The sequence below is a fragment of the Bufo gargarizans genome, chromosome 1 (assembly GCF_014858855.1).
Source record: "Bufo gargarizans isolate SCDJY-AF-19 chromosome 1, ASM1485885v1, whole genome shotgun sequence".
NCBI lineage: Eukaryota > Metazoa > Chordata > Amphibia > Anura > Bufonidae > Bufo > Bufo gargarizans.
Window position 1 is genome coordinate 530441617 of NC_058080.1, and position 27385 is coordinate 530469001.

General features: G+C 41.9%; 1 protein-coding gene across 1 annotated transcript in view; it reads right to left on the reverse strand.

Moving 5' to 3' along the window:
• SCARF2 (scavenger receptor class F member 2) overlaps positions 1–27385 on the reverse strand; it is a 220973-nt gene that overhangs the window by 86747 nt on the left and 106841 nt on the right. Inside the window, exons 3-6 of the mRNA XM_044289047.1 lie at positions 19526–19627; positions 14622–15141; positions 12338–12556; positions 8060–8188 (exon numbers count right to left, since the gene is read on the reverse strand). Coding sequence (XP_044144982.1) covers positions 8060–8188; positions 12338–12556; positions 14622–15141; positions 19526–19627 — 970 coding nt within the window. The remainder of the gene's footprint in view (positions 1–8059; positions 8189–12337; positions 12557–14621; positions 15142–19525; positions 19628–27385) is intronic.

Genomic DNA, 27385 nt, shown 5'->3' on the forward strand with positions numbered 1-27385 from the left:
TTGTCCGTATCACAGACAAGGATATCTAAACATTATATGTGTACTGTCCTTGAAATGTAGTATATGCGTGCACTGGGCGTGTGCACTCCCGTCACAGATGCGGACCCATTCACCTGAATGGGTCTGCAATCCGGAAGGTCGATGTGAAACAGAGGAATGGAACGCCTCAGAAGCACTACAGAGTGCATCCGCGCGCAGGGTTTCTCTCCGTGCCTCCGCACCACAAAAAAAAAATGGTTCTATTTTTTTGCGGTATGGACAGATCACGGACCCATTCAAGTTGAATGGGTCTGGATCCATTGCGGCAGCAGCATAGATAATGCCTGTGCATTGGGAACCAATGGCCGTGTGCATGAGCGCAAAGGCTGTTTGAGGGTGGTTTCACACATAGTGTGGTGTTTTATTTCAATTTTGTGGTTTTAGTATTTTTTTTCAGCACCTGCTTTTGGTGTTTTCTGCAAAAAAAGACACCAGCTCCAGATGGACCCTTAAAGTTTTCATATTATTAAGGGACACTGTCAGAAACATGATTTAATATAAAAGCAATTATCCGCCAATAGTCAGGAATTCTTAATAAATAATATTCAGGTGATCTGCAGAAACAGGCATCAGTAGGTTGCACACACTTGTCTGCCTTTTTTTTTACTACTAAAAAGAGCCCCACTATTAGGTTTTTCAGACACTTGCATTTATTTGGGCATTAGTGTTTGCCCACTAGTGTTTTCATCATGGAGTTTCTCTCCTATAGGCATCTTGCACACGACAGTATGACTTTTTCAGTTTTTTGCGGAACGGAACAGCTGGCCCGATAGAACAGTACTATCCTTGTCCCTTATGCGGACAATAATACGACATGTTCTATCTTTGAACGGAAAAAACGGAAGGCATACGGAGTATGCGGATCCTTCGAAATGAATGGTTCTGTATACGGTCCGTATACGGAACACAAAAAATGGACCGTAAACGGAAAAAATAACGTTTATGTGCAAGAGGCCTTAGACAGGTGAAGTGAACAAACCTGAAAATAGAGCTACAGCATGCTATGTTTTTGAAAAGAAGGAAGACATAAAAAAACCACCTAATGAGCAAAAACACTAGCAGCAAAAAAATAAAATAAAATAAAAATGCTTGTGTGTCCTGTGTTTGGTATTCCCCATAGACCTTCAGCTAACATCTGGAGTTTTTAATGCAAAAAATGCATCAATGCAGAAAAAAAAAGTCAACAGAAACCTGCATGAAAGAAAAAATTTTAGAATCTGGTTTTGTTCGTGTGTATATGGCATGTAGACCCTTTCATCTGTTCACATATTGTACGGCTATGCTATTGGAGGGGGGGATATAGAAGAAAGCAATACCTGCTGAGAAAAGGTATAGAACTAATTTATAAGCTGCGCTTTAACCTGGAGGTTGTGCTAGGTAAATAGTAAAGGAATCAAAACCACCTGTACACGAATATTGTGAATTAAACAAAACTCGGTTTAAGTGGAGAAACCTGACAGAAACATTTTCTTTAGGCCTCATGCACACGACCGTAGTTATGGATTCGGACCGTAGTTATGGTCCGAATCCGAGGCCCTGCAAAAAAAATATAGCATGTCCTATTCTTGTCCATTTTGCGGACAAGAATAGGCATGTATACAATGGGCCGCCTGTTCCATTCCTCAAATTGCGGAAGGCACACAGGCGGCTTACGTTTTTTGTGGATCCGCGGTTTGTGGACCGCAAAAAAACTTCACGGTCGTGTGCATGAGGCCTTACATGGAGGCGATAAGAAAGTTGCCTTACATCTGTCAGAATAAAGGGGAAGAATTATCAAGCCTCTAAGGCCTCATGCACACGACCGTTGTGTGTTTTGCAGTCCGCAAATTATGGATCAGCAAAACACGGATGCTGTCTGTGTGCGTTCCACAATTTGCGGAACGGCACGGACAGCCATTGATATAACTGCCTATTCTTGTCCGCAAAACGGACAAGAATAGGACAGGTTATATTTTTTTGCGGACCATGGAACGGAGCAACAGTCCTGTCCACGTCTTTTGCGGTCCCATTGAAGTGAATGGGTCCGCATCCAAGCCGCAAAAACTGCGGATCGGATGCGGACCAAAACAACGGTCCTGTGCATGAGGCCTAAAGCTAGGTTCACATTACCGTTTAGTTTTCTGTTCTGATCCATCAGAATAGAACATTTTTAAAAAAGAAAAACGGATCCCTTATTTTGAGCATCCGTTGTGCTTATTTTTCATCTGTTGTAGCCAATTTTGTCTGGGATCCGTTATTTTTGATGAGAGGAAGGACTTTTTCCTCTATCAAAAATAACAGATCTCATAAGGAAATGGCTAAAATGGATGCGAATGAGCCCAACAGATTCTCATAATAAAGGATCAGTTGTTTTTTTATTTATTTTTTTCTCCTCTTCTAAAAGATCAAAAGAATGGAAAACTGAACAGTGATGCAAACGTAGCCTGTCAGTTTTCTGGTGTAGAAAAGTTGCAAATTTTGGAGCAAGTCCTGGTTTGTAAAATATTTGCGACTTTTTAGCAGAGCTGAAAGTGTATGTGAAAGCCAGGAGGGAGTTGGCAGAGATTACATTTGTAAGGGCAGCTTTACTGGTGGTCTTTTAATTTTGGGTTGAACATGTTGGTAAATCCATAATTACAGGTGAAACTCGAAAAATTAGAATATCGTGCAAAAGTTCATTTATTTCAGTAATCCAAATTATAAGGAATTGCATTAATGCAGCTTAAAATTAGAATTTTGTGAAAAGGTTCAATATTCTAGGCTCAAAGTGTCACACTTTAGTCAGCTAATTAGTCCATACCCCTGAGCAAAGGGGACCTCAAAAGTGTGACTTTGGGGTATCATAAGCTGTAAACCATAATCATCCAAATTATAACAAATAAAGGCTTGAAATATCTCGCTTTGCATGTAATGAGTCTCATATGTTAGTTTCACCTTTTAAGTTGCATTACTGAAATAAATGAACTTATTCAAATTTCATCTGTATATGAACATTATGTGGCAGTCATTCCGTCTGATAATTACTGTACTTTTTATGTTCTGTAATGACTTTGCACTATTAGGTTGGGTTACAAGTGACTGAAAATCCAGTGGAAAAATCCTCATGTGGTTTTTGATGCATTTCTGCAGCAAAAAACACATGAAAGTATTACATGCGGTTTACATGCCAGCAGATTTCACCTTCTGCATTGGGGTGAAATCCACAAGAGAAATTCGCTGTATAAACTGACATGCTGAGGATTTAAAATCTGCAATACCGCACTTTTTCCGCAGTTTTTTTTTTTATGCAGCATGTAGATGGGAATTGTCATCCACTTTGTTGGTACTGTACAACGCCGAAACGGCAAATCCGCAGCTAATCAGTCTCATTTCTCCACATTCATAGTTAGTAAGGCTTCCATAGACACAGATTTGGGGCTGATAGGGTATTGGTTGACTCCTCAATGAAGATGCTCCCATGTTCATTCATAACTGCACTGATTTACACACAACTTTTTTTGTTTTTCTCTTTTAACACACAAATCAGATTGTATGAACTAAAGTTATTGTAGCTGAAATTACTGTAAAGCCTGTTTTGATTTTTTCAGTTATTCAACCCTTGGCCGTATTTGGTAACGTTCCCATAATATACAATGATAATGTCACTGAACATCCGATCATATGTTTCTACTTATAAAACCATGTCTTGTATTCATCTGTTCTATATGACTAACTTTAATCAGCAAAACAGGCCTGCATAACTCCCCTAGAAACTCACAAAATGCATAGAAGTTCTTCAGACCTTCAGATTTTCTCTACACAAGTCATTTATATTTAAATTAAGTTCATTACCTTTTCTGCACATCATGCACTAAACATGAATGATTGCCTAATATCCTTTGGCACAGAAAATGAAGACTGTAAAATACGTTAGAACAGCAAACAAACAACCCGCCACTAGCTGCTCATGCCATTAAAGGGGGGCAGTGAAGGAATGCTGAACACAACCAAATGCATTTTGGATGTTTGCTCTGATTAGTAGGTCAACGTCCATTGTTTCACTCCCCACCTGCCGCTTTGAGTCACTATCGTGTCAATTTCCACAAATGATTTTAACAGAAACATAAGTTTCTCCTTGGCCTCAGCCACCCCATGCAGTATAATCCTCCCCATATAGTATAATGTCACCTTGTGGCCCCAGGGAGATACACGGGTGCACGTTCTTAAAAAACATGAAAATTTTAAATATCTTGGCATACAAATCTCCGGAAATATAGAAGAATATGAAAAATTAAATGTCCTTCCCTTAGTAAAAGAACTAAGAACTAAAATACATATATGGAAAAGACTGCCAATGTCAATCCAAGGTAGGGTAAATCTAATAAAAATGGTTCTTCTCCCAAAGATACTCTATATACTTCAAAACGCTCCAGTGAGAATACCGCAGACTACCTTCAAACTATTTGATAGACTAATGGCGGACTTTATTTGGAAGGGTGCGATCCCTCGGATAAAGAAGGAAGTCCTTCAGCTCCCAGTGCAGGAGGGAGGATTAGCGGTCCCCAATTTGTTTCTATATTTTTTAATAACTCAATATGGGAATATAAAGGGTAGTTTAGATAGTCAAGTGGGTAGGCAAGAATTAAATAGATGGGGGTGGAAAGAGGGAGGTAATCACTTAGAGGTGCTGGAGTCAGGTTTTCTGGGGAAAAAAAATTCTGATAATAGGATATTAAATCTAATAGAACACGTATGGGGGGAAATTAAGAAGATATTGGAGATTAAAGGGTTTTTGAAATACACACCGATATGGAAAAATCTTTATTTAAAAGAATTAGAAACAATAAGGGACTATATAGATTGGGGAAAAAAAGGAATGATATATTTAGATCAGATCTTTGAGGAAGATAAGCTGAAGGACTTTAATACAATGGTGTTGGAATTCGGGATCCCCCATACTGATACCTATAAATATTTTCAACTTAGGAATGCACTGCGGATAGTGGTACAGGAGGATAGGTATAGGAGGGAAAAATCGGATAGGTTGGATAAGTTTACTACACTAGGGGAAGGAGGTGGAACAACCGCAAGGAGATATAGGCTTCTGATGGAAGGTAAGAAAAAAACGATTACAATGCTTGCTGTAGGAAAATGGGAGAAGGATCTAGATTCCTTCACAGAAGAAAATTGGAGAGATGCTCTTAAAAATTATGCGACAATCTCGGATAGGGGCTCACATAAAATCTCACAATTCTTTATAGTGCACAGACTACACCGATCTCCATGGATGTTGAAAAGAATGGGAGTGAAAGCAACAGATAAGTGCCCCAAATGCAGGGAGGAGAGAGCTGATCTAATACATTGCTTTTGGAGATGTCCCAAGCTCCATAGATATTGGACAGAAATAATTGAAACCGTTTTTTTGCTTTTGAAGGTTCGGCTGCCCAGGGATCCAATAATTTGTATTCTAGGGGCAACTGAACATTTGAAGCTAAATAAAAAAACACGACTGGTTCTGAATAAAGTACTATTTCAGGCCAGATTACTTATACTCAGGAAATGGATAAAAGTAGACTTACCGACGGTGGGACAGTGGAGAAAAATGATAGATAATTTAATTAAAGAAGAACGAGTGATGTAGAGTCACAAAAAAAGGTCATTAAATCTCGACCCGGTATGGAAAAATTGGCTACTTTAGTGTTGTTTTTTTTTTTTTTTTTTTTTTTTCTCGCGTCCCCATGTGGGGGGAGGGGGGGGGAGGAGGGAGGGTAAGGGAAAGAAAAAATGATGAAAAAGAATTGTAACTATTATGTCTAGTGTTAGAGTAATGTGTTTTTTCCATTTTTATGGATCTATTTTGTATGTGAAATTCAAATAAATAATAAAAAAAAAAAAAAAAAAAGTTCATTACCTTTTCTGCACATCATGCACTAAACATGAATGATTGCCTAATATCCTTTGGCACAGAAAATGAAGACTGTAAAATACGTTAGAACAGCAAACAAACAACCCGCCACTAGCTGCTCATGCCATTAAAGGGGGGCAGTGAAGGAATGCTGAACACAACCAAATGCATTTTGGATGTTTGCTCTGATTAGTAGGTCAACGTCCATTGTTTCACTCCCCACCTGCCGCTTTGAGTCACTATCGTGTCAATTTCCACAAATGATTTTAACAGAAACATAAGTTTCTCCTTGGCCTCAGCCACCCCATGCAGTATAATCCTCCCCATATAGTCACCATAATGTCACCTTGTGGCCCCATGAGGTATAATGTCGTCTTGTGGCCCCATGCAGTATAATGTCATCTTGATGGCACTAGGGTGGGGAGAGCTGATGGCACTGGGTGGGGAGAGTTGAAAGCACTGGGTGGGGAGAGCTGAAGGCACTGGGGGAGTGGGAGAGAGCTGATTTCACCGAGTGGGGAGAGCTGAAGGCACTGGGGGAGTGGAGCTGATGTCACTAGGGTGGGGGAGAGATGAAGGCACTGGGGTGGGGGAGAGCTGAAGGCACTGGGGTGGGGGAGAGCTGAAGGCACTGGGGGAGTGGAGCTGATGTCACTGGGGTGGGGGAGAGCTGAAGGCACTGGGGTGGGGGAGAGCTGAAGGCACTGGGGTGGGGGAGAGATGAAGGCACTAGGGTGGGGAGAGCTGATGTCACTGGGGGAGTGGAGCTGATGTCACTGGGGTGGGGGAGAGCTGAAGGCACTGGGGTGGGGGAGAGCTGAAGGCACTGGGGTGGGGGAGAGATGAAGGCACTAGGGTGGGGAGAGCTGATGTCACTGGGGTGGGGGAGAGCTGATGTCACTGGGGTGGGGGAGAGCTGGAGGCACTGGGGGAGTGGAGCTGATGTCACTGGGGTGGGGAGAGCTGAAGGCACTGGGGTGGGGGAGAGCTGATGGCACTGGGTGGGGAGAGTTGAAAGCACTGGGTGGGGAGAGCTGAAGGCACTGGGGGAGTGGGAGAGAGCTGATTTCACCGAGTGGGGAGAGCTGAAGGCACTGGGGGAGTGGAGCTGATGTCACTGGGGTGGGGGAGAGATGAAGGCACTGGGGTGGGGGAGAGCTGATGTCACTGGGGTGGGGGAGAGCTGATGTCACTGGGGTGGGGGAGAGCTGAAGGCACTGGGGGAGTGGAGCTGATGTCACTGGGGTGGGGGAGAGCTGAAGGCACTGGGGTGGGGGAGAGATGAAGGCACTAGGGTGGGGGACAGCTGATGTCACTGGGGTGGGGGAGAGATAAAGGCACTAGGGTGGGGGAGAGCTGATGTCACTGGGGTGGGGGAGAGATAAAGGCACTAGGGTGGGGGAGAGCTGATGTCACTGGGGTGGGGGAGAGCTGATGTCACTGGGGTGGGGGAGAGATAAAGGCACTAGGGTGGGGGAGAGCTGATGTCACTGGGGTGGGGGAGAGATAAAGGCACTAGGGTGGGGGAGAGCTGATGTCACTGGGGTGGGGGAGAGCTGATGTCACTGGGGTGGGGGAGAGATAAAGGCACTAGGGTGGGGGAGAGCTGATGTCACTGGGGTGGGGGAGAGATAAAGGCACTAGGGTGGGGGAGAGCTGATGGCAAGGGGGGGAGCTGAAGGCACAGGGGGGGAGCTGATGGCACAGGGGGGGAGCTGATGGCACGGGGGGGAGAGGTGATGGCACGGGGGGGGGGGAGAGCTGATGGCACTGGGGGGAACTGATACACTTGGGCTGATCGCACAGGGGGGAACGAAGGGTGTTGGGGACTCCAAAGGTGTATATAGCCTTTAAAGAGACTAGTTATGTATGGACAATTATTGGCAGTTCTCCATGGGAAGAAATATTTGCAAAGATGTATCTCCCATAGAAAGAGAACAGTCTCACTAGTGCCACCTACTGGAAAGTGGCTCCCTATGAGTCCAAGACCTACTTTTTAACAAGCCTTGAGACAGGACAAGGACAATTAGCCAAGCCAAATGCTAGCTCTAAGAAATGTCTAGTATAGTTAAAAAGAGCAAATGCAATGGTAGAAAAAGTACAGCACATTTAGCTTTTAAATTGAGGCAGGGGCCATCACTCTTCATTGATACTTACTATGGTCCATAAGAGCCTGCGTTACAAAGACACTTTCCAGTCTCAAAATGGCACTCTCCATTATAACAGTCAGTGCAGACAAAAGCACAGTTCTCTCCATACGTACCATTCTGGCATTTTGTTTCACACCTTGAAATAAAAAAATATATTACTGTATCCTTTCATTAATTCATATACCTGTACAGACATCACATATAACTGTAATTTTTGTAGTTTATTGTAATGAGTTTTCACTGGCCCAATGTGTCAATCCATATTCAATCAGCTTTCTGCTCAGTCAGGCTCCTTCATCTCTCATTGCCTTGTTGTTAAAAGTAGGAACTCTGATTGACATATTTAGGGATCATGCACAAGAACGTTGACTGTTTTGCGGTCCGCAAACTGCGGATTCACAAAACATGGATGCCGGCCCATGGAACATCCAGCCCATAATAAGAACATTCCTTTCCTTGTTCATAATGTGACAAGAATAGGACATGTTTTTGCGGATGCCATGGAATGGACATAGGGATGTGGACAGCAGCAGCCTCCATTAAGTGAATAGGTCTGCTTCTGACCCGCAAAAAATGCGGATTGGATGTAGACCAAAAATATGCTTGTGAGCATGAGCCATTAGCCTGATCATAAAACTGGTTTGGGTGCGCACCCACTAACATTGGTGTAAAATACATGTCATTGCATATAGATCCTGCCCAACACTAGAAACATAGCTTGGGGCTAATCTTGTTTATTGGGCTTCAACATCTATGCAAAAAGTTTTGTTATTACCTTAATTTATCTTAATAGAAACCTGTCACCAGCGAACTCCCTATACTGCATAGGCAGGAAAAAAAAGAAACGAAGGGAGCGTGAAAAAAAGGGGGGAGAGGGGGATAAAGGATTCCGGGCAAATGGGGGGAGGGAACAGGAGGGTAGGGAAGGGTGGGTGAGGAATTATAGAACAGGGAAACGCATTGAGCTTATCCAATTGAGTTTCCGGGTCATCTGTTTGGAGGACACCAAGGAGTTTACCATTCTACATGTGATCTCGGCGGGGGAGGGTTTGGCGTCAAGTGTCTTGAGCTTATCTTGCACCTCCCTCTCTTGTAAAGTGAGTACTACACAAAGTGTGTATAGACCCTATTGTGGTCTAAGCATACGTATATACTTTAATTTTATCATTAGTAATTTTTTAAGTGACTTTATTTCTGATCCGTTTACTTCCCAATCCTCTAAATATATCTTGTTGTGTACCCAACCCTTGGCATCACTCGGATATTGGGTGTATATCAACTTATAGCGGGTGTTCTACAACTGTTTAACCCCACACCTTGGGATTCTAGGGTCCTTATCCTGACACTATAGAGCAGGATTCTTGATTGAGCTAGCCCCTTGCTTTTCTTACTTTGTCTTGGCGCTCCACCACCTTCTCTTTTTATACTGCATAGGCACATAGTTGTGGTTCACCTGATTAAAACACTGTTTTAATTTGGTGGACCTGAGGCTCGATTCCCAAGTTGTGATACTTTTAAAATATGCTAATTAGGCTTTTGGTGCAATGAGGACGTCATCATTGCCCTTGTTGCATCCAAGTTCAGCTTCTATCTGTGCCCCAGCGCCAACCTTGCTGCTCTGCCACTGCCTGGCCCTGTCAATCAAAGCAGTGAGGGAGGGGCTGTCCACAGAAAGGTGTGGAGCTAGGGGGCAACAAGGGCAATTGTGACCCCCTTAATGCACCAAAGCGTTTAATCTGGTGAACCACAGCTATGTGTGTATGCAAAGCACAAAATAGGTCAGTTAGGTTTTTGAACCCGACATTAGTATAACTATGGTAAGGTTTGTGCAGCATGATCACTTCTGGCGCATTTTTTAAAATGTATTAAAACATAGGAAAACTGTAGAAATTTGTCACTGCTATAACCATGCTGACTCACAGAACAAAGGTAACAATATGTTACCCCATTCATATATTTTCCAGCTTCCCAATACATCACATAGAAAAATAAATGGAACCATTAAAAGATGGAGATGAAAAAAAAAACACATGAAAATTGTCTGTAGTGGGAAGGGGTTAATTAAGTTTTGCCTTCAGCAGGTGTAATACATATTCGATTGAACTAAGGTCCATTACTGAATATTTTTATTCTATGGTGTGGGTCATTGCTTATCTACCTTGACAAATGGCATCTAATTTGTTTTGAAGCAGTGGACTACATATTAGCATATAACATCGCCCGATGCAACACGGAATTCTGGCAGTTTATACATGTCCACCTCATAACCCTACCTCCACCATGCGTGAGGGATATGGTGACATGCTTTGGTTCATCAGCAGTTTTGTCGCTTCTCCAAACTCTCCTACTCCAACTATTGATGAAGTAGGAAAGTTGATCTTCATCTCATCTCTCCATGACATGTTGTCCCAGAACTCCACAGACTTTTTAAACTCTGGTTCCATCCTGTTTTTGAGGCTTACCAATGATTTACATCTTGTGGTAAACCCTCTGTATTTATTCTGGTAAAGTCTTCTCGTTATTGTTGATTTTGACACAGATATGTTTACCCCATGGAAGGAGTTCTTGAGCCGGCCAACTGTTTTTGAGGGCTCTTTACCAAAGAAAGGATTCTTCTGTCATTCACCACTGTTGTTTTCCAACTACCGTTGGCTTGCTTCATTGGCAGGATAGCTCTTTGGACTTCATACTGAGCATTAATAGCATCTCATTCCAAAAGCAAATGCCACAGCAGAAATCAACCCTACATTTTTATCTTCGTACAGTGCTTGCAAATGAAATAATACGCATGTTGTTGCTGAACCGTTCAGCAGCCACCTGTGCCATTATTTTAGAGCCTGTAAAGTCGGGGTCTCTGTATGAAAATGGTCTTAATTCCTATGAGAGGGGTCACCTTGTCATGTCAGAATGATTTTGATAAAAATATATTTGCTAAGTCCCTATTCATTTAAATAGTCAAATGTACAATCCATATATTCAGTGTATTCAATGTTTGCTGTTGCATTGTGTGTTTTTTGTAGCTTCAGCTATGGCAATGTGACCTGCGCATTATTTTATTTTATAGCATGTGCTGACTACTCTGTCTCTTCTTTTTGCACTGTGCAGGTGAAGGTGTGGCGGCCTCCATTTTGGCCTTGCACCCTAGCCACCCTTTTTTCCCACGGGCTGTTTTTAGTTAGAGCAGTATATAGCTGGATCCTACTTCATCCAAATTCATTTGAAGTATGCTGGCACAACACAAGGAGTCATTACAGAGTAGGGTCTCATCTAAAAGAGGCCACCTTCCCGTGGTAGATGGGAATAAAAGAGCTTGATCAAATTATATTTGCTAAGTTATCTAATTTCATCCAAAAACAGCACCATCCCTGTCCACAGGTTGTGTCTGGTATTGCAGCTTGGCTCCAATGGGCAGAACGGCAATACTGCACACAACCTGTAGACAGGGGTGGTGCTGTTTCTGAAAGAAAGCAGTCATGTTTTTATAATTCTGGACAACCCCTTTAAAGGCAACCTGTCACCAGTTTTATGCTGTTTAGCACAAGATTTTAGCAAAATGGCTGGGTCAATTAAAGATAGTGATCCAGCACCTTGCTAAGGGCATCTGTCACTAGTTTATATTGCCCTTAGTCAGGACCCCATAAAACTGGTGACAGATTCCCTTAAGTACTTAATATTCATTTATACAGTGAATATAGCATTACTAACGAGGGCAACATTGGCTTAAAGAACGCTACAAAAATACTCATCCAGTAGTTTTTTTTAAACAAAAAATGCCAAGACTAAAACTGTGTATGAATGAACCCTAACTTTTGTATTTTACATGCCTTTCATGGTCTATTTTTCAGTTTCTTTTTACTTACTTTGTCTTAAATTACCCACTTTGACTTACATGTATCACATTTCTGTCAAGTGACAGACTATCCTCAGGCCATCACCATCTGATCGGCGGTGGTCTGACACCCTGTGCCCCTTCCAATCAGCTGTTGTGTAGTAGATCTGGCGAGGTAAAGTGGGAAGACCTAGTTACTACATTACTTATCCCACTGAAGTAAATGGGAGCAATGCTGCAGTAACCATCTCCGTCCACTGCACGATAATGAATGGAGCAGTGTAGTTCCAGTGCGGGAGCTACTGCAGAACAGCTGATCAGCAGGGGTGTCGGGTGTTCGATCCCAGCGGATCAAATAGTGATGGCCTATTATGAGGATAGGCCCTCACTTATAAAGGGTTGGATAACCACTTTAACGTCCCATAATAAAACAAAATGAGATATATCTCTTCTTACCGGTCACCAATCCAACCAGGATTGCAGTGTGAACACTTCCCATTAATGTGGTTGCAGGTGTGTCCATCTTTGCAAGGAGGACATATTTTGGAGCACTCCAAGCCATAGAAACCATGAGAGCAAACTTGATCACACTTTGTCCCATTCCAGCCTGGTTCACATGCACTGCATATCCCATCAGCAACGGCACAAGGATACGGCTGCTTACACTGACCACACCTTAAAGGGAAAAAAAAAATCTGGTTTTGGTTCATTCATATTGCAGGGATAATTTTTGGAAACACTTGTAACATTTAGGGCCCATACACAAGACCGTTGCCTGTTTTGCGGTCTGCAAACTGTGAATCTGCAAAACACGGATACCGGCCCTGTGTGTTCTGCATTTTGTGAACGGAACGTCCAGGCCATAATTATAGAACAGTCCTATCCTTGTCCATAATGCAGACAATAATAGGACATGTTCTATAGTTTTGTGAAATGCTGCGGAACAGACATACAGGATGCAGACAGCACACGGTGTGTTGTACACAACTTTTGTGGCCCCATTGAAGTGAATGGGTCCACATTCGACCCGCAAAAAATGTGGATCAGATGCGGATCAAAAATATGTTCGTGTGAATGAGCTCTTAAACTATGAGAACAGGCTTTTCAGCTTTACTTGTAAAGTTGCGTAAATTTAACTTAAGATGTAATTCACACATCTGTGTTTCGGTCAGTGTTTTTCATCAGTGATTGTGAGCCACAATCAGAAGGTCAAAACCACACAACAGGAGCAAATGTTCCCATTCTACTTATCTGTGTAGGCTCCATTCCTGTTTTGGTTAACAATCACTGACCAAACACTGACGTGTGAATTAGTGGCAAGTGACAGCATACTGCTGGCACTTCACCCTACAATAAAGGGACTGTGGCATTCTGCATAGACCACTGCCATCCAGGTGCTGCAGGTACTATAATTCATAGTTGTCTGCACAGTGCCTGGACAGGACTGGTACTATAAACTGGAAACACAAAAGGAGCCTCGGCCCCTTTATTATCGTTATGATTGGTGGGGACTCCTGTTTTAGGACACCCACAATCAGCAAGTGACTGCATTTCTTAGTGATTTATAAGACTGGAATACCCCTTTAACTATCATTCCAACAACAGAAAAACACTCCTTTAGCGGTTGTTATCAGGTAGCGGTGTGTCCCTTCACAGTCTGGGAGCACTAAATTGTACATTGTCAGACTTTGCAGGGGCACACCTCCAACTGGTAACACCCAGAAGGACCTTTATTGCAGGCTGCTGGCAATTCATTCACAAACTTATGGACGAATTAAGCTAGGGCTACAAGATGACATGTGTCGCGCGACAATAAGTCGCAACTACACTGCAACATGTGTTGCGCAACATTGATTTTGCACAACAATTTTTATAATGATAGTCTATGGTGTCGTACTGCGACAGTCACAGAAAAATCCATCTTGGATGGATTTTTTGTTACTGTCGTGTCGCAGTATGTCGCATTTTGCAGTCGACACCATAGACTATCATTATAAAAATTGTTGCGCGGCATTGATGCGACATAATGTTGCGCGACACATGTCCTCGTGTAACCCTAGCCTAACAGAGGAATGGCACAACAGATCAGTACTTTTGACAGGAGATAAAGTACTGCATGCTGGAATTATTCCCCCTTAAAAAATAACTGATCTCACAGAAGCGACACAAACTGATCATAACTGACGCTCAAATTAACGGATCCATTTTTTTGGGTTTAGTGTTTTCTGACTGATCAGAAGAACGGAAAGCTAAACGGTGATGTGAAACTGGCCTAACTCATTAAAGCCCCTTTCACACGAGCAATAAGGATTGTGTGAGGATCTGTTCAGGAAAAAACTGTTAGTTTTGCATTCAAGTTCAATCAGTTTTGTCTGCGTTCAGTGTGTCCGTTTTTTTTCCCGTGCGGGTGCAATCAGTTTTGATGACGCATGTGAAGAAAAACTGAAGAATAACAATCGACATCTTCTAGCAACCATCAGTGAAAAACACATTGGATGTCTTCCGTTTTTCACACAAGCCGCATTCCCTTCTATGGGGCCAGCGCACAATATAGGACATGCTGTGATTTTTCCTAAACCCAGAGATGATGCGTGAAAATGAATGGGTCAGGATTCAGCGCAGATGCACTCGCTCATGTGAAAGTGCCCTAATTAAACAACTTAGAATGTATTAATGTATCATTTCTCAACCTCAATCTGGCCATTATTGCGTAAAAGAATTAAAATAGTGGTCTCCTTACCGCCTCCTACAGCCTTGTCCGTACAGTCCAGCTGGACATGGTTCACGGCAATATTTGCCCCTAAATCCAGGCTCACAAGTGCACGTTCCATCCAACTGATTACATTTCCCGTTGAAACACTGGCATGCTCGCTCACATCGTGAGCCCCACAGGCGTTCTCTGCACAAGCAGCGTCCACTCATTTGATCACATGGTGAGTTATTGCATGTGCACTGGTTGTTACAACTCCGTGCCCACCACCCCGGTTGGCAAATGCATCTTCCAGTGGCTTGGTCACACTGAGAGTTGGTGCTGCAGTAACAGGCACTGGCACACTGGGGTCCCCACCAGTTTGATTCACAAGTACATTTTCCAGTCTCTTGGTCACACTTGCCATGTTTACAGAGACAGGGATTCTCACAGTTGGGCCCCCATCGATTTGTATTGCATGTACATTGACCGCTTATGTCATCACATTGTCCATGCGGATGGCAGGCACATTTTTCTTTACAGTCTGGACCCCAGAATTGTCTTGGACACTCTAGTATACAAAAGAATAATAGAACATATTATCCATCTGACCACACACAGTGAATCAATTTATAAAACAGATACATTTTTGGGAAGTCAGCAGCACAAACCGTCATCAGCCAAACATCCAAAGATGGCTCACATATACTGTATCTACTGGGTGGAAAACAACGCCATGGATCTGTGGATCCGCATAACCAGCTAGGAAGCACTTCAGATGAGGTAAAAAAAAACTAAACTTGTGTGTTTCAATAACAAGAACAGTGCCAACGTTGCGACCCTGTTATGAGTCTTTCTCAGTTTTAAAGGTTGAAGTTGTCCACTGATTTACTATAGATGTCCTATTCTCAGGATAGGCCATGAACATTTGATCAGCGGGGATCTGACACCTCTCATCCCTGGCGGTCAGCTGTTCTGGAGTAGCTCCGGCCCCTGGACTACACAGCTCCATACATTGTGCAGTGGATGGAGCTCCTAACTGCAGAGCTGCTACCATTTACTTCAATGGAAGTCAGTGGCGGACTAGGAACTTAAAGTGGCCCTTGAAAAAGGCCTAAAAGTGGCCCCGTGTGGTAGGCGGGTCTAAATTGACAGAAGGCGGCAGCCCCAGCTGACCCAGATACCACAGTGCAACACAAAATACTGTCTACATTAATTATTGCTGAGAGCATTAGATCTTTATGTACCTGCTTTTAGCCAAGAGGAGGGCTTGGGCGGCCCTCTGGGCATCGGCCCACCGGGAAATTTTCCTGTAGGGTCTATGGGCAGTCCGCTCATGCGAGCAGCAATGCAATATCCAGCTCCATCCATGACGCACTGGCCTGAAACAGATGATTGGCTGAGGTTTCTGGATGTCGGACCCTCGCCGATCAGATATTGATATCCTATCCTGAGAACAGGCCATTTATAGTAAATTAGAAGACAACCCCTTTAAGAAAGACCCATAACAGGGTTAAAACATTGCTACTGTTCATGTGAAATTTTTTGTACTTTATCTTCGGGTAATGTGCAGAACTTTGTAGAAGAAAGTTATTGCAGCAAATTAATTTTTCTACAAAAAGCTCATAGATATAATGCAGGTTTTTTTTAATGAAGTGTTTTTTAGGGTAGAACTGCCATCTTTAGAATCCAGGTGATTTACACATAAGCTGTGCAGAGCAACCTATGATGTACAGCTGACTGCAAAACGTATGAAGACTTCTTATTCTTCCACTGCCCTTGGCAATGCAATCTTCTGGAGTCTGTAGCAATTTATTACATGTTATTTATTTTGAGAAAAGATGAAACTTGAACATAAATCAATCAAAATCATAAAATTAGAACTTTTACAAAATAAAGCACTCTAATCATTTGGGACAGTCAACTAGTACCTTTCTTCTTGTCGAGTATACGGCAAACTATATGTTATATAATTAATCTAATATATATATTTATTCATTTTCATTATATGTGACTATCCCATAAAAAATATATCAGAGAAGAATCATCTCATCATCATTAGGTGGTGGATGATATAGTGACAGCTATATAGTACTGCTCCAAACCTAGATATTGTAGTAATGCAATTCTATACATTATATACACACAGGGGCGGACTGGGAACTTAAAGTGGCAGAAGGCGGGCCAACACAAGTATGCGGGGTCAGCAATACCATAGCACAAAATACCATCCCAGCAGAACCATATACCACAGTGCAGCACAATATGTTACCCCTCTGTGGTGCCCATCAATAGCTGACATTTTCTGTCCTTCTCCTCCAGTTGTTTCTGATTAAGATATGAAGCAGGGGTTTAGGAGGCGAGATGTGGTCACAGCAGCTGAATTCAGGAGAACATGAGTGGTCGCTGGCCGGGTACATGAGTACCTGATTCTCACAGCAACAATTACTGCTGAGAGCTCAATATGTACCCAGTCAGCAGCAGAGAAGAGGGCTTGGGCGGCCCCCTGTGCATCGGCCCACTGTAAGGTGTATGGCCAGTCTGCCCTGTATACACAGGTAAGGCCCATTTCATACGAGCGAGTTTTCCATGCGGGTGCAATGTGAATGCATAGCACCCGCACTGAATCCTGACCTATTCATTTTAATGTTTTTTTTCACACATTAGTTCTGCGTTGCGTGAAAAACGCAGCATGTTCTATATTCTGCGTTTTTCACGCAGACCTGGCCTAATAGAAGTGAAAAACGCATTGCATCCACAAGCAAGTGCGGATGCAATGCGTTTTTCAATGATGGTTGCCAGGAGATGTAGTTTGCAAACCTTCAGTTTTTTATCACGCGCGTGAAAAACGCATCAAAACGCATTGCACTAGCGCGGAAAAAATTGAACGCAATTGCAGACAAAACTGACTGAACTTGCTTGCAAAATGGTGAGAGTTTCACTGAACTCACCCTGAACGCACCCGGACCTAATCCGTCACGCTCGTGTGAAAGGGGCCTAAGGCTGGGTTCACACTTGAGCGTTGCGCAAACGCGCGTTTTACGCGCGTTTTTGACGCGCATTTTTATGCGCGTTTTTGTAATAGTAAACGCGCGTTTGACGCGCGTTTGTGTGATTCACTACAGTGTCCTATGGCCACAAACGCCCCAAAAGTCGCTCATGTACTTTTTGGAGCGTCGGGCGTTTTACAGCGCGATCGTACGCGCTGTAAAACGCCCAAGTGTGAACCATTCCCATAGGGAATCATTGGTTTCTCCTTGTTGAGCGTTTTACAGCGCGTAGGAACGCGCTGTAAAACGCTCAGGTGTGAACCCAGCCTTAGGCTCTGCATCCAGCTCCTCTGCCATTCACTGGTCTCTGATTTCCACCAAAACACTTGCTTGTCTAGTGAAATTTACCAAAGAACGATCATTTTATCCAGCGGTTAACAGGCCATCATCATCAAGAAAGAAAATAAAATTTTGTACAGATAGTCGCGTCATGCTAGTCCATTAACAATCTTTCCATGGTATCTTCATATCACTTGGTCATTTGAAACAATTGTACAGCCAATATGGAATATGGCTATCTCAACGTAACGATCGCTCACCTGACGATCATTGGTTCATCAGGTGTTCAACCATCAACCTACTTTTATCTGATGTGTATGGCCACCGAGAGGGTACGACTACATGGCCCAGTTGAGTACTGTACAGCAGTATGGACTGCAGCGGGTTCTAAGTAAACTGTTCAGTCAGTCTGCATTATTAATGGCCGTGCAGTATTGCGGGTTCCGTGCAGCCATTAACAATGCAGACCAAATAAACAGTGCTGCCTCATTCTACTATAAATAAACGTTTTCCCTAAATAAAGTATATAAAAAAATGTTCCCTGTTCCTAGCCCAAAAATATATAAAAAATACAAATATATGATAGTTACACTTTTATTACAGCACACTGCGTACTCGACCGCATTGAAGCCACATGGCAGCCATGACCGTGCCATGTGGTTGCACCATAACAGTCTTAGGCTAGTTTCACACTAGGGGCAGCCTTCTCTGGCAGGCTGTTCCGGAGGGTGAACAGCCTGCCGGATCCGTGCTGCTGCAAATGCATGCGTGCCCCCGGAGGTCTAACTATAATGGGGGCGGGCCAATGTTCCAGCGGCAGCACGGCAAACATGCCGAGAGGCGGCAGGAATAAAACTACAACATGTCGTAGTTTTATTCCGGCCGCCTCTCAGCATGTTTGGAGAAGGCTGTCGCTAGTGTGAAACTAGCCTTAACTGTCTCCATCCATTAACTCCAATTTACTCCAGCTGCCATAAAGCACACACACACTGCTGTACTGTATATACAGAGAATACCGGAAGAAAGTATGTCTCCAATATGGCTGCCCCAAACTTTTAAACATAAAAAATAGCTACACCACAAAAAAAAACTGAGACATAATGGGGGAGATTTATCAAACTGATGTATTGGAAAACTGGCTTAGTTTCCCATATCAACCAATCAGATTCCATCTTTCATTTTCCAAAGCTGCTCTGAAAAATGAAAGGTGGAATCTGATTGGTCACTATGGAAAACTAAGCCAGTTCTACTTTACACCAGTTTTGATAACTCTAAGCTTATAAATGAAGCTACAGCCGGACATCTTTGGTTACCTCCTTTTGTGACACAAAAAAACTGTGTCAGATGCCTACCAAAGGCAGATGTCTGTCAAAAACTCAGTCTAAGGTGATTGATATTTTCTGGTTGCGTTTTGTATAGTCTAAGTGGGGCATTTATCTAACCTGGAGTAAAGGAAAACTGACTTGGTTCCCCATAGCGGCCAATTACATTCCATCTTTCATTTTCCAGAGGAGCTCTGAAACATGAAAGGTGGAATGGGCAACTAAGTCAGTTTTCCGTTACACCAGTTTTGATAAATCTCCCCAATATTACATTGCATACAGTAAAGGAGCAATCAATGCTTACTTGTTTCACAGTTGGCACCGAAGTAGCCGTGACGACAGCGGCATTCATTTGGCCGGACACAGACCTCATTTTCTTTGCAGGTAAAGTTGCCTTCACATATCGCTAGAAAAAAATTAACATGAATAAGTTCAGGAAATAAGTCACATACTGAGCAAGAATATTACATCACCTAAGGACAATTAGTACTTTCCTCAGAAGTGTTTTTGCAGTACCCCGTAGAGGGGGCACTACAAATGAACACCTTGTCATTGTTTCCTGTGGCTAACTTTCCATGTTTCTATTTAATAAATGTCCTCCTTACTAAGTATTGTATTTATGCAACTGTTAACTTGTATGGCTTTTGATGCTATGTGCTTGTTTTCCAGTCCTAAACATTCCATTCTTTTTCACCCTTTGGACAGAAGTGGGCTGTCCTGCTTCCCACTGAGGGAGGGGGTTTTCAGGAAGCTGGTGTTAGTTGAAGTTGGAGTCCTAAGAGACAAGACCTGGCACAGAAACATACATAGAAACATAGAAACATAGAATGTGTCGGCAGATAAGAACCATTTGGCCCATCTAGTCTGCCCAATATATCTGAATCCTATGAATAGTCCCTGGCCCTATCTTATATGAAGGATAGCCTTATGCCTATCCCATGCATGCTTAAACTCCTCCACTGTATTTGCCGCTACCACTTCTGCAGGAAGGCTATTCCATGCATCCACTACTCTCTCAGTAAAGTAATACTTCCTTATATTACTTTTAAACCTTTGCCCCTCTAGCGAGGGGATGCGCTTCCCCCCCTCCTGCTGTAGGCGCCCCCGGGAAGCAGTGCCTAGAGCACCCCGCTCCTTGCTTTTGACTGAACTATAGACTTTATTTACATGAGAAGGAAAACGGGCAAGAGACACCCTACTCATTGAACAGATAACCGACTTAAGCCAGATAGGAACCAAGAGAAGCATTTTGAACCAACTGCCGCCACCTTGCACCCTGCTGGTACCAAGTGGAGTGATTTACAACTCAGAAACATTTTGAATTACCAAGTTTATTCAGTTAACTGGGTTCAAGTTTCCCAGCCCTGACCTCAACATGAATATACTGTACTAGGACTCCCCAGGGGGTTTGTTGCATTTTGTGTTTATCTGGATCAACACACCCAGCAATTAATATGATGATGGAATTGTGACTCCCATCAGATTATATAACTACTGTACATTCTGTTGAATTGTAACTCCTTTTTCACCCCAAAGTGGAGGGAATAAGTCAGTGAGTCTTATAACGTAGACCAGCACAGAAACATGGCCGGAACATTGCAGGACCATAGCCAGGGGTGAACCGCTAGAGTTAAGATGTGAGGCTGCGCCCTCTGCGGGGTGCATCCTATAAAGCAAACTATACGATATTCAAAATGTTAGAAGGAGAGGATGAAGACAAATTATATTGAAATATACAAGAGATGAATAAGGAATTTGCATACTGGATTAAATATTTGTGTAGTAGAGTGAAATACTGCAGTAGGTAGACAAACATACACTTAATACAGTCCTGATCAAAAGTTTAGGACCACTTGAAAAATGGCAAAAAATCATATTTTACATTGTTGGATCTTAACAAGGTTCCAAGTAGAGCTTCAACATGCAACAAGAACAAATGAGAGTGAGACAAAACATTTTTTGAGCATTCAATTAATTGAATATAACGATAAAACTGAAACAGGCTGTTTTTCAGCTGATCAAAATTTTAGGACCACATGCCTTTAAAAGGCCAAATCTGTGCAAAGATGTGGATTCATTGTCATTTTCTGTCAGGTAGTCACACGTTGTGATGGCAAAGGCAAAAAAATTCCCTTTTTTAACATGGTCGGGTTGTTGAACTGCATAGGCAGGGTCTCTCACAGCGCGCCATCGCTGCTGAGGTGGGACGCAGTAAGACAGTCATTTGGAATTTCTTAAATGATCCTGAGGGTTATGGACCAAAAAAGTCAAGTGGAAGACCCAAAAAAATGTCATCAGCACTGAACCGGAGGATCCAACTGGCTATCCCTTATGACACTGGACGATCCTCGACCCAAATTAAGGCCCCTACTGGTGCTGACTGCAGCCCCATAACCATCAGACGGCATCTGAGACTGAAGGGCTTCAAAAACAAAAAACGTCTTCAAAGACCTCGTCTCCTTGAACACCACAGAACTGCTCGTTTGACTTTGCAAGAGAGCACCAAACATGGGACATTCAAAGGCGGAAGAAGGTTTTATTCTCTGATGAGAAAAAAATTTAACCTTCATGGTCCTGATGGTTTCCAACGTTACTTGCATGACAAGCAGATCCCACCTGAGATGTTTTCTAGGCGCCACAGTGGAGGGGGCGCCATAATGGTCTGGGGTGCTTTTTCGTTCAGTGGAACAATGGAGCTTCAGCAAGTGCAGGGGCGTCAAACGGTCACTGGCTATGTCCAGATGTTGCAGAGAGCATTCCTCATGACTGAGGGCCCTCATCTGTGTGGTAACAACTGGGTTTTTCAACAGGACAACGCTACAGTACACAATGCCCGCAGGACAAGGGACTTCTTCCAGGAGAATAACATCACTCTTTTGGCCCATCCTGCATGTTCGACTGATCTAAATCCAATTGAGAACCTTTAGGGATGGATGGCAAGGGAAGTTTACAAAAATGGACAACAGTTCCAGACAGTAGATGGCCTTTGTGCGGCCGTCTTCACCACTAGGAGAAATGTTCCCAATCACGGAAACGCTTGCATCAAGCATGCCAAAACAAATTTTGGAAGTGATAAACAATAACGGCGGAGCTACTCATTACTGAGTTCATGTTTGGAAGTTGGATTTCTGTTTTGGGGGGGGGGGGGGGGGTTAGTTTTTTTTGGGAGGTGTGGTTCTAAACTTTTGATTAGCTGAAAAACAGCCTGTTTCAGTGTATTCGTTGTTTTCATTAAATTTAATGCTCCAAAAATGTTTTGTCTCACTCCCATTTCTTCTTGTTGCATGTTGAAGCTCTACTTTGAACCTTGTTAAGATCCAGCCATGCTAAATATGATTTTTTGCCATTTTTCAAGTGGTCTTAAACTTTTGATCAGGACTGTACTAGGATGAAGTAAAACACATTAAAAATCGGTTTCTCCATGCTCCATACATATGTACGTAAAGGAAGGATAATGTGATATTACATTAGCAGGTGAAAATGAAATTCTCGTTGACTCAGCAGAACTATACTCATCCTTAGGCACTTTCCATATATGTGCTTCAAATATCTATTAAAATCGGTCAAGTGAAGCCATGAAATTTCCCCTTAGAGCAGTCTCAATATGATTTTGTAATAATGACAACAGGACACTGCGCTAAAATTAAAATGATGGAACATAACAAATATATTTAATGAAAGTCCGCATTTAGGAAGGGTTCAGATAAATGTATTCAGCTATCCTTATCTAAGTTGATATATTGAAATGAAGTAGGCAATAAAGAAGACAATGCTGCTGGTGCTGCTACACTGTTTTTGAGGGGGCATTTTTTTTAGTCACACAAGGTTGTTGTGGGATTTTTTTCAAATGTTTGCTTTTCCTATAGAGAAGTCCATGGAAAGCACTTGAAAAAAACACCACACGCAGATGATATTGTAATCTGGAGAGAATAAAAACACCAAGGGGTTAAAAACAAAAACAGAAAAGTCAATAGTAAAAAGAAAGTATTTATAAGTACACCACCTTCTAGGAAATATATGTTAGTACACCTTGTATGGTAAAAATTTTGTACAAATTTATTTGCATAAAAATAAATAAAACTAAAAATTATATACAAAAATAACCACAAAACTTTATGCTTGTTAACCATTCATCCTCAACTGGTTGTTGTGGTTCAGTGTTGTAGAGGATCAGTAATTAACAATCAATACCCCTATTATACAAAATGCAGATAAGTCTTCATAAATTAACATTAATACATCTAAAAATCATCCACATGATTTTTGGAACATAGGGTAATTAAAGTATCAAAGCAATAGAATCCACGATTAGGGTCAAGCGCAATTAAGATGGTTATATCCAATTCATACACAAAATGTTAGTATTTCATCAATGAAATCCCTCTGATGGACATTCCATTGATTAAGCTGAATGTAGCAATAGGTCTTTACACAGCGTATTATTTTAATGCTGGTTCGTATAAGTGGCCATTTATAGGTATCGCTTGTATCTCTTGTATAGCACTGACAAGTGCTCAAACAATAAATGTTGTTCAAATGTTTGTAGACAAATACAGGTAGCGCTTCTGATTGTAAGTCTGTAGAATTCAGCGCTTACCTGTTAGTTACTGTCCAAGACGTCAGTAACTCCGAGGCTTGGCAATGTGATATAGCGCTTACCTTCAAGGAGGATTAACTTCAGAATTTAAGGTGGGTTGGAGCGAGATAGGTCATGGGGCTGTGCACTCACCCCTGCCTTATCTGTATGGCGTTACCGTTCCAGGTCTTCACCGCACTCGCTGATACTGCTGTTCAAACTTCAGGTTTCCTCCCTGCAGTCACGTGTTCGTCCTGCTGCACGCCAAGCACTCCTTTTGCTGTTAATATAATAGTGTCTTGAACTCAGTTGGTAATTGCTCCCGCTGTAGTTTCGCTTAAAGGTCTTTAAGAAGATGTTGACATCGGGAATAAAAGTCTACATTGCTCAACACTCAGTTTTTTATTATAGGAATATTTGCGTGTATTGTTTATGTTTAAAAATTTTTTTTTTATATTTTTATATATTATTTTATATGGTCTTATTCTACAAATGAAATTATACGATCATATTAATTTTAACCTATACTATGTATTTAAAATCAATTCATAAGTTCAAAAGAAAAAAAAGGAAAAAAATAAGATGAATTTATTTTCAGGTAGATATACAGTAAACGAGCTATATAGTTACTCAGTTAAGAAAAAACAAAAAACGCATTTGCAATGTAAAATCGCAATAAAAACCCAAAGAAAACGCATAACCATCATATTTATCGTAATTAGCGTTTAAATTGCAATATAGTGGTAACCCTGATGGAGATTGGTATATGGATATAAGAAGAAAAATAAATACATGAAGGGAAGGAGGAATAATATGAACAGGTACAAATAGACACCTTGGTCCATGTACGGTCTTTGTCTTTGTAATATCTGTATACCAGTGTTCCTGATCCACTGGATCCAGCTAGTAAATTATGTCACTTTTATGTCTGATGTCAACACCTATCCTGCTCCAACCCACCTTAAATTCTGAAGTTAATCCTCCTTGAAGGTAAGCGCTATATCACAATGCCAAGCCTCGGAGTTATTGACGTCTTGGACATTAACTAGCGCTGAATTCTACAGACTTACAATAAGAAGCGCTAGCATAGAGTTTTGTGGTTATTTTTGTATATCATTTTTGGGAGTGAAATGTGTTTCTATGCATTTTCCTCACCTATTCCAAAGATGTATTGATAACCTTTTGTGGATAGTTTTTATTTAAGAATTCATTAGACAATTGTTTTGCTTCTTCTTCAAACTGGCTCTATAAAGTACAATTTCTTTTTAGACGACGAAACTGATTAATTGGGATGTTGGTTAACCCTCTAGGTCATGGATGTCAAACTCATGGCCCTCCAGATGTTGCAAAACTACAACTCCCATCATTCCCTGATAGCTGTAGTATGCCCAGGCATGATGGGAGTTGTAGTTTTGCAACAGCTGGAGGGCCACGAGTTTGACATCCCTGCTCTAGGTAAATGACAACTTGTGAACAGTATGTAGCTATTTTTTTACTACCGGCTTGTAATGAGTTTTACAAACCAGTCAGTTTTTTTCGGTTTGTACTATTGAATATTTAAGGGCTGGGTTTTGGGTTCCCAACCTAATAGAGCACTCATCGGTCACCATTGCGAACAGTGTGAGCCCTACCATCTTGCTATATTTGTTCATATTTTTTAACCCTTGGTGGTTAGACCCACTGCAACAATGGATATCTGGAACTGTATGGAGGACAAATACAAAAATGTGGAAAAGTACATATTTGATAATGGGAAAGATTGGCAGCCAGAAAATAGATTTATAACTGAAACATTTAAGAATCTCGAAACGTTGTTACAGAAACAACTTAAACAACTATGGGAAATCAAAACTTTGAATCAGTATATTGCCAGTGATATGATTCCTAAGGGTCTCACTCTCATAAAAAATCCAGCACAAGATTTGTGTGGAGATGGATTTGATGAAGTGTGGAACTCCTTTTTAAAAAAGCAATCAATGGCACTAGTACAGATGGTGATTAAACGGAGATCTTAAATTCTAGCTCAATTAATGGAACAGATAAATACTGTAAAAAATACTTTAAAATTTTACACAGGATGACACGCATATGTAAGGGTCTTAATGACCTAGAGCAAGAGATTATACATTAAAAAGTTAAAAAAAATCATAATAAAGATAAAACAACACAAGATAATTTTAGTCAACACAATTGGGAAAATGTTTCAACACAAAGAGGAAAAGGTTCACAGGATATTAATAAAAGAAATAAAACACAAGAAGAAACAGGGGAAACACGAGAAGCACATACAATATGCCTATTATGAATAGATTTGAATCATTATCGGAAGTACATTTTTTAGACAGGACACCCCCACATTACAGAACACGGTCGTATCACCAAACAAGACATCAATCACTAAGAAGGGATCACCAGCAATCACCCATAGGGAGGCACAATTACAATTTGAGACACAGAGAGTTAAGTCCCAGGGAATACAGGGGGAGATCCAATTTACCAGGAGGGAGAGTCACAAGACACAATTACAGAGATCCCCACAATTTCACTCACAAAGACATGTGGAACAATATCAAAAACAATCATTGCCAAAAAGAAGATACAGAGGGGACAGAGGAAACAAACCCAACACAAAAGGCAAACAGAAGAAAATTCTATTATAAATTTGAGTCAATATGTACTCACAGAACCACAAATTGCATTATTAAATAAAGAAAAAAAAAATTGCCCCAACAACTCCATTAAATAAATTTGACACCTACATAGATATGGAAAAATGTGTATGTAAGTTATGCCTAAAAAAATGTAAAAAAAAAAAATCCATGTGAAAAAGCAGCTGGTTTGGTGTCTGAACACCAACACACACAACTTAAACTTACCATGTACCCTAGACAGGAAACTGGATTTGAGATTGGGACCTTTAGGAAGAGTGCGAAAAGTGAAATAAGAAAAATAAAAAAATTAATACAAAAATGTAATAATCTAACGAAACAAGAAATTTAAAGGGACTCTGTCACCAGTTTCTAACCCCCACTTTCAAAACTATTGTTCTGTCCATGGAGCCCTTGTGATTACTAAGGTGTTCTTCTAAGCTAAATCTGCTGGCTCGTTTTGATAAAAAAAACCTTTTATCTAACCTGTCAGTCATGTAGATAAGGTGCCCAGGGCGTTTCTCATGGTCTGAAGAGCTCCTCCTCTGCTCTGGTCAGCGCCGCCTGAAATATAAAGAAATACGCCTCCGGCTCTCCCTCAGTCCCCCCTCCTTCTCTTCTAAGATCCCGCGCGTGCGGCAGTGTTCGCGTTATCGGGAGGTTGAGCGAAGTGCGCATGCGCACTTCGCTCAATGAGGCTGAATCGAAAAGTCCGCACGGGCGCATCAGGCACAGGCCTGTGCGCACGCGCGGGATCTTAGAAAAGAAGGAGGGGGGACTGAGGGAGAGCCGGAGGCGTATTTCTTGATATTCAGGCGGCGCTGACCAGAGCAGAGGAGGAGCTGGGCACCAACGGCGGCGACGGCGGCGGGCGGCATCTTCAGACCATGAGAAACGCCCTGGGCACCTTATCTACATGACTGACAGGTTAGATAAAAGT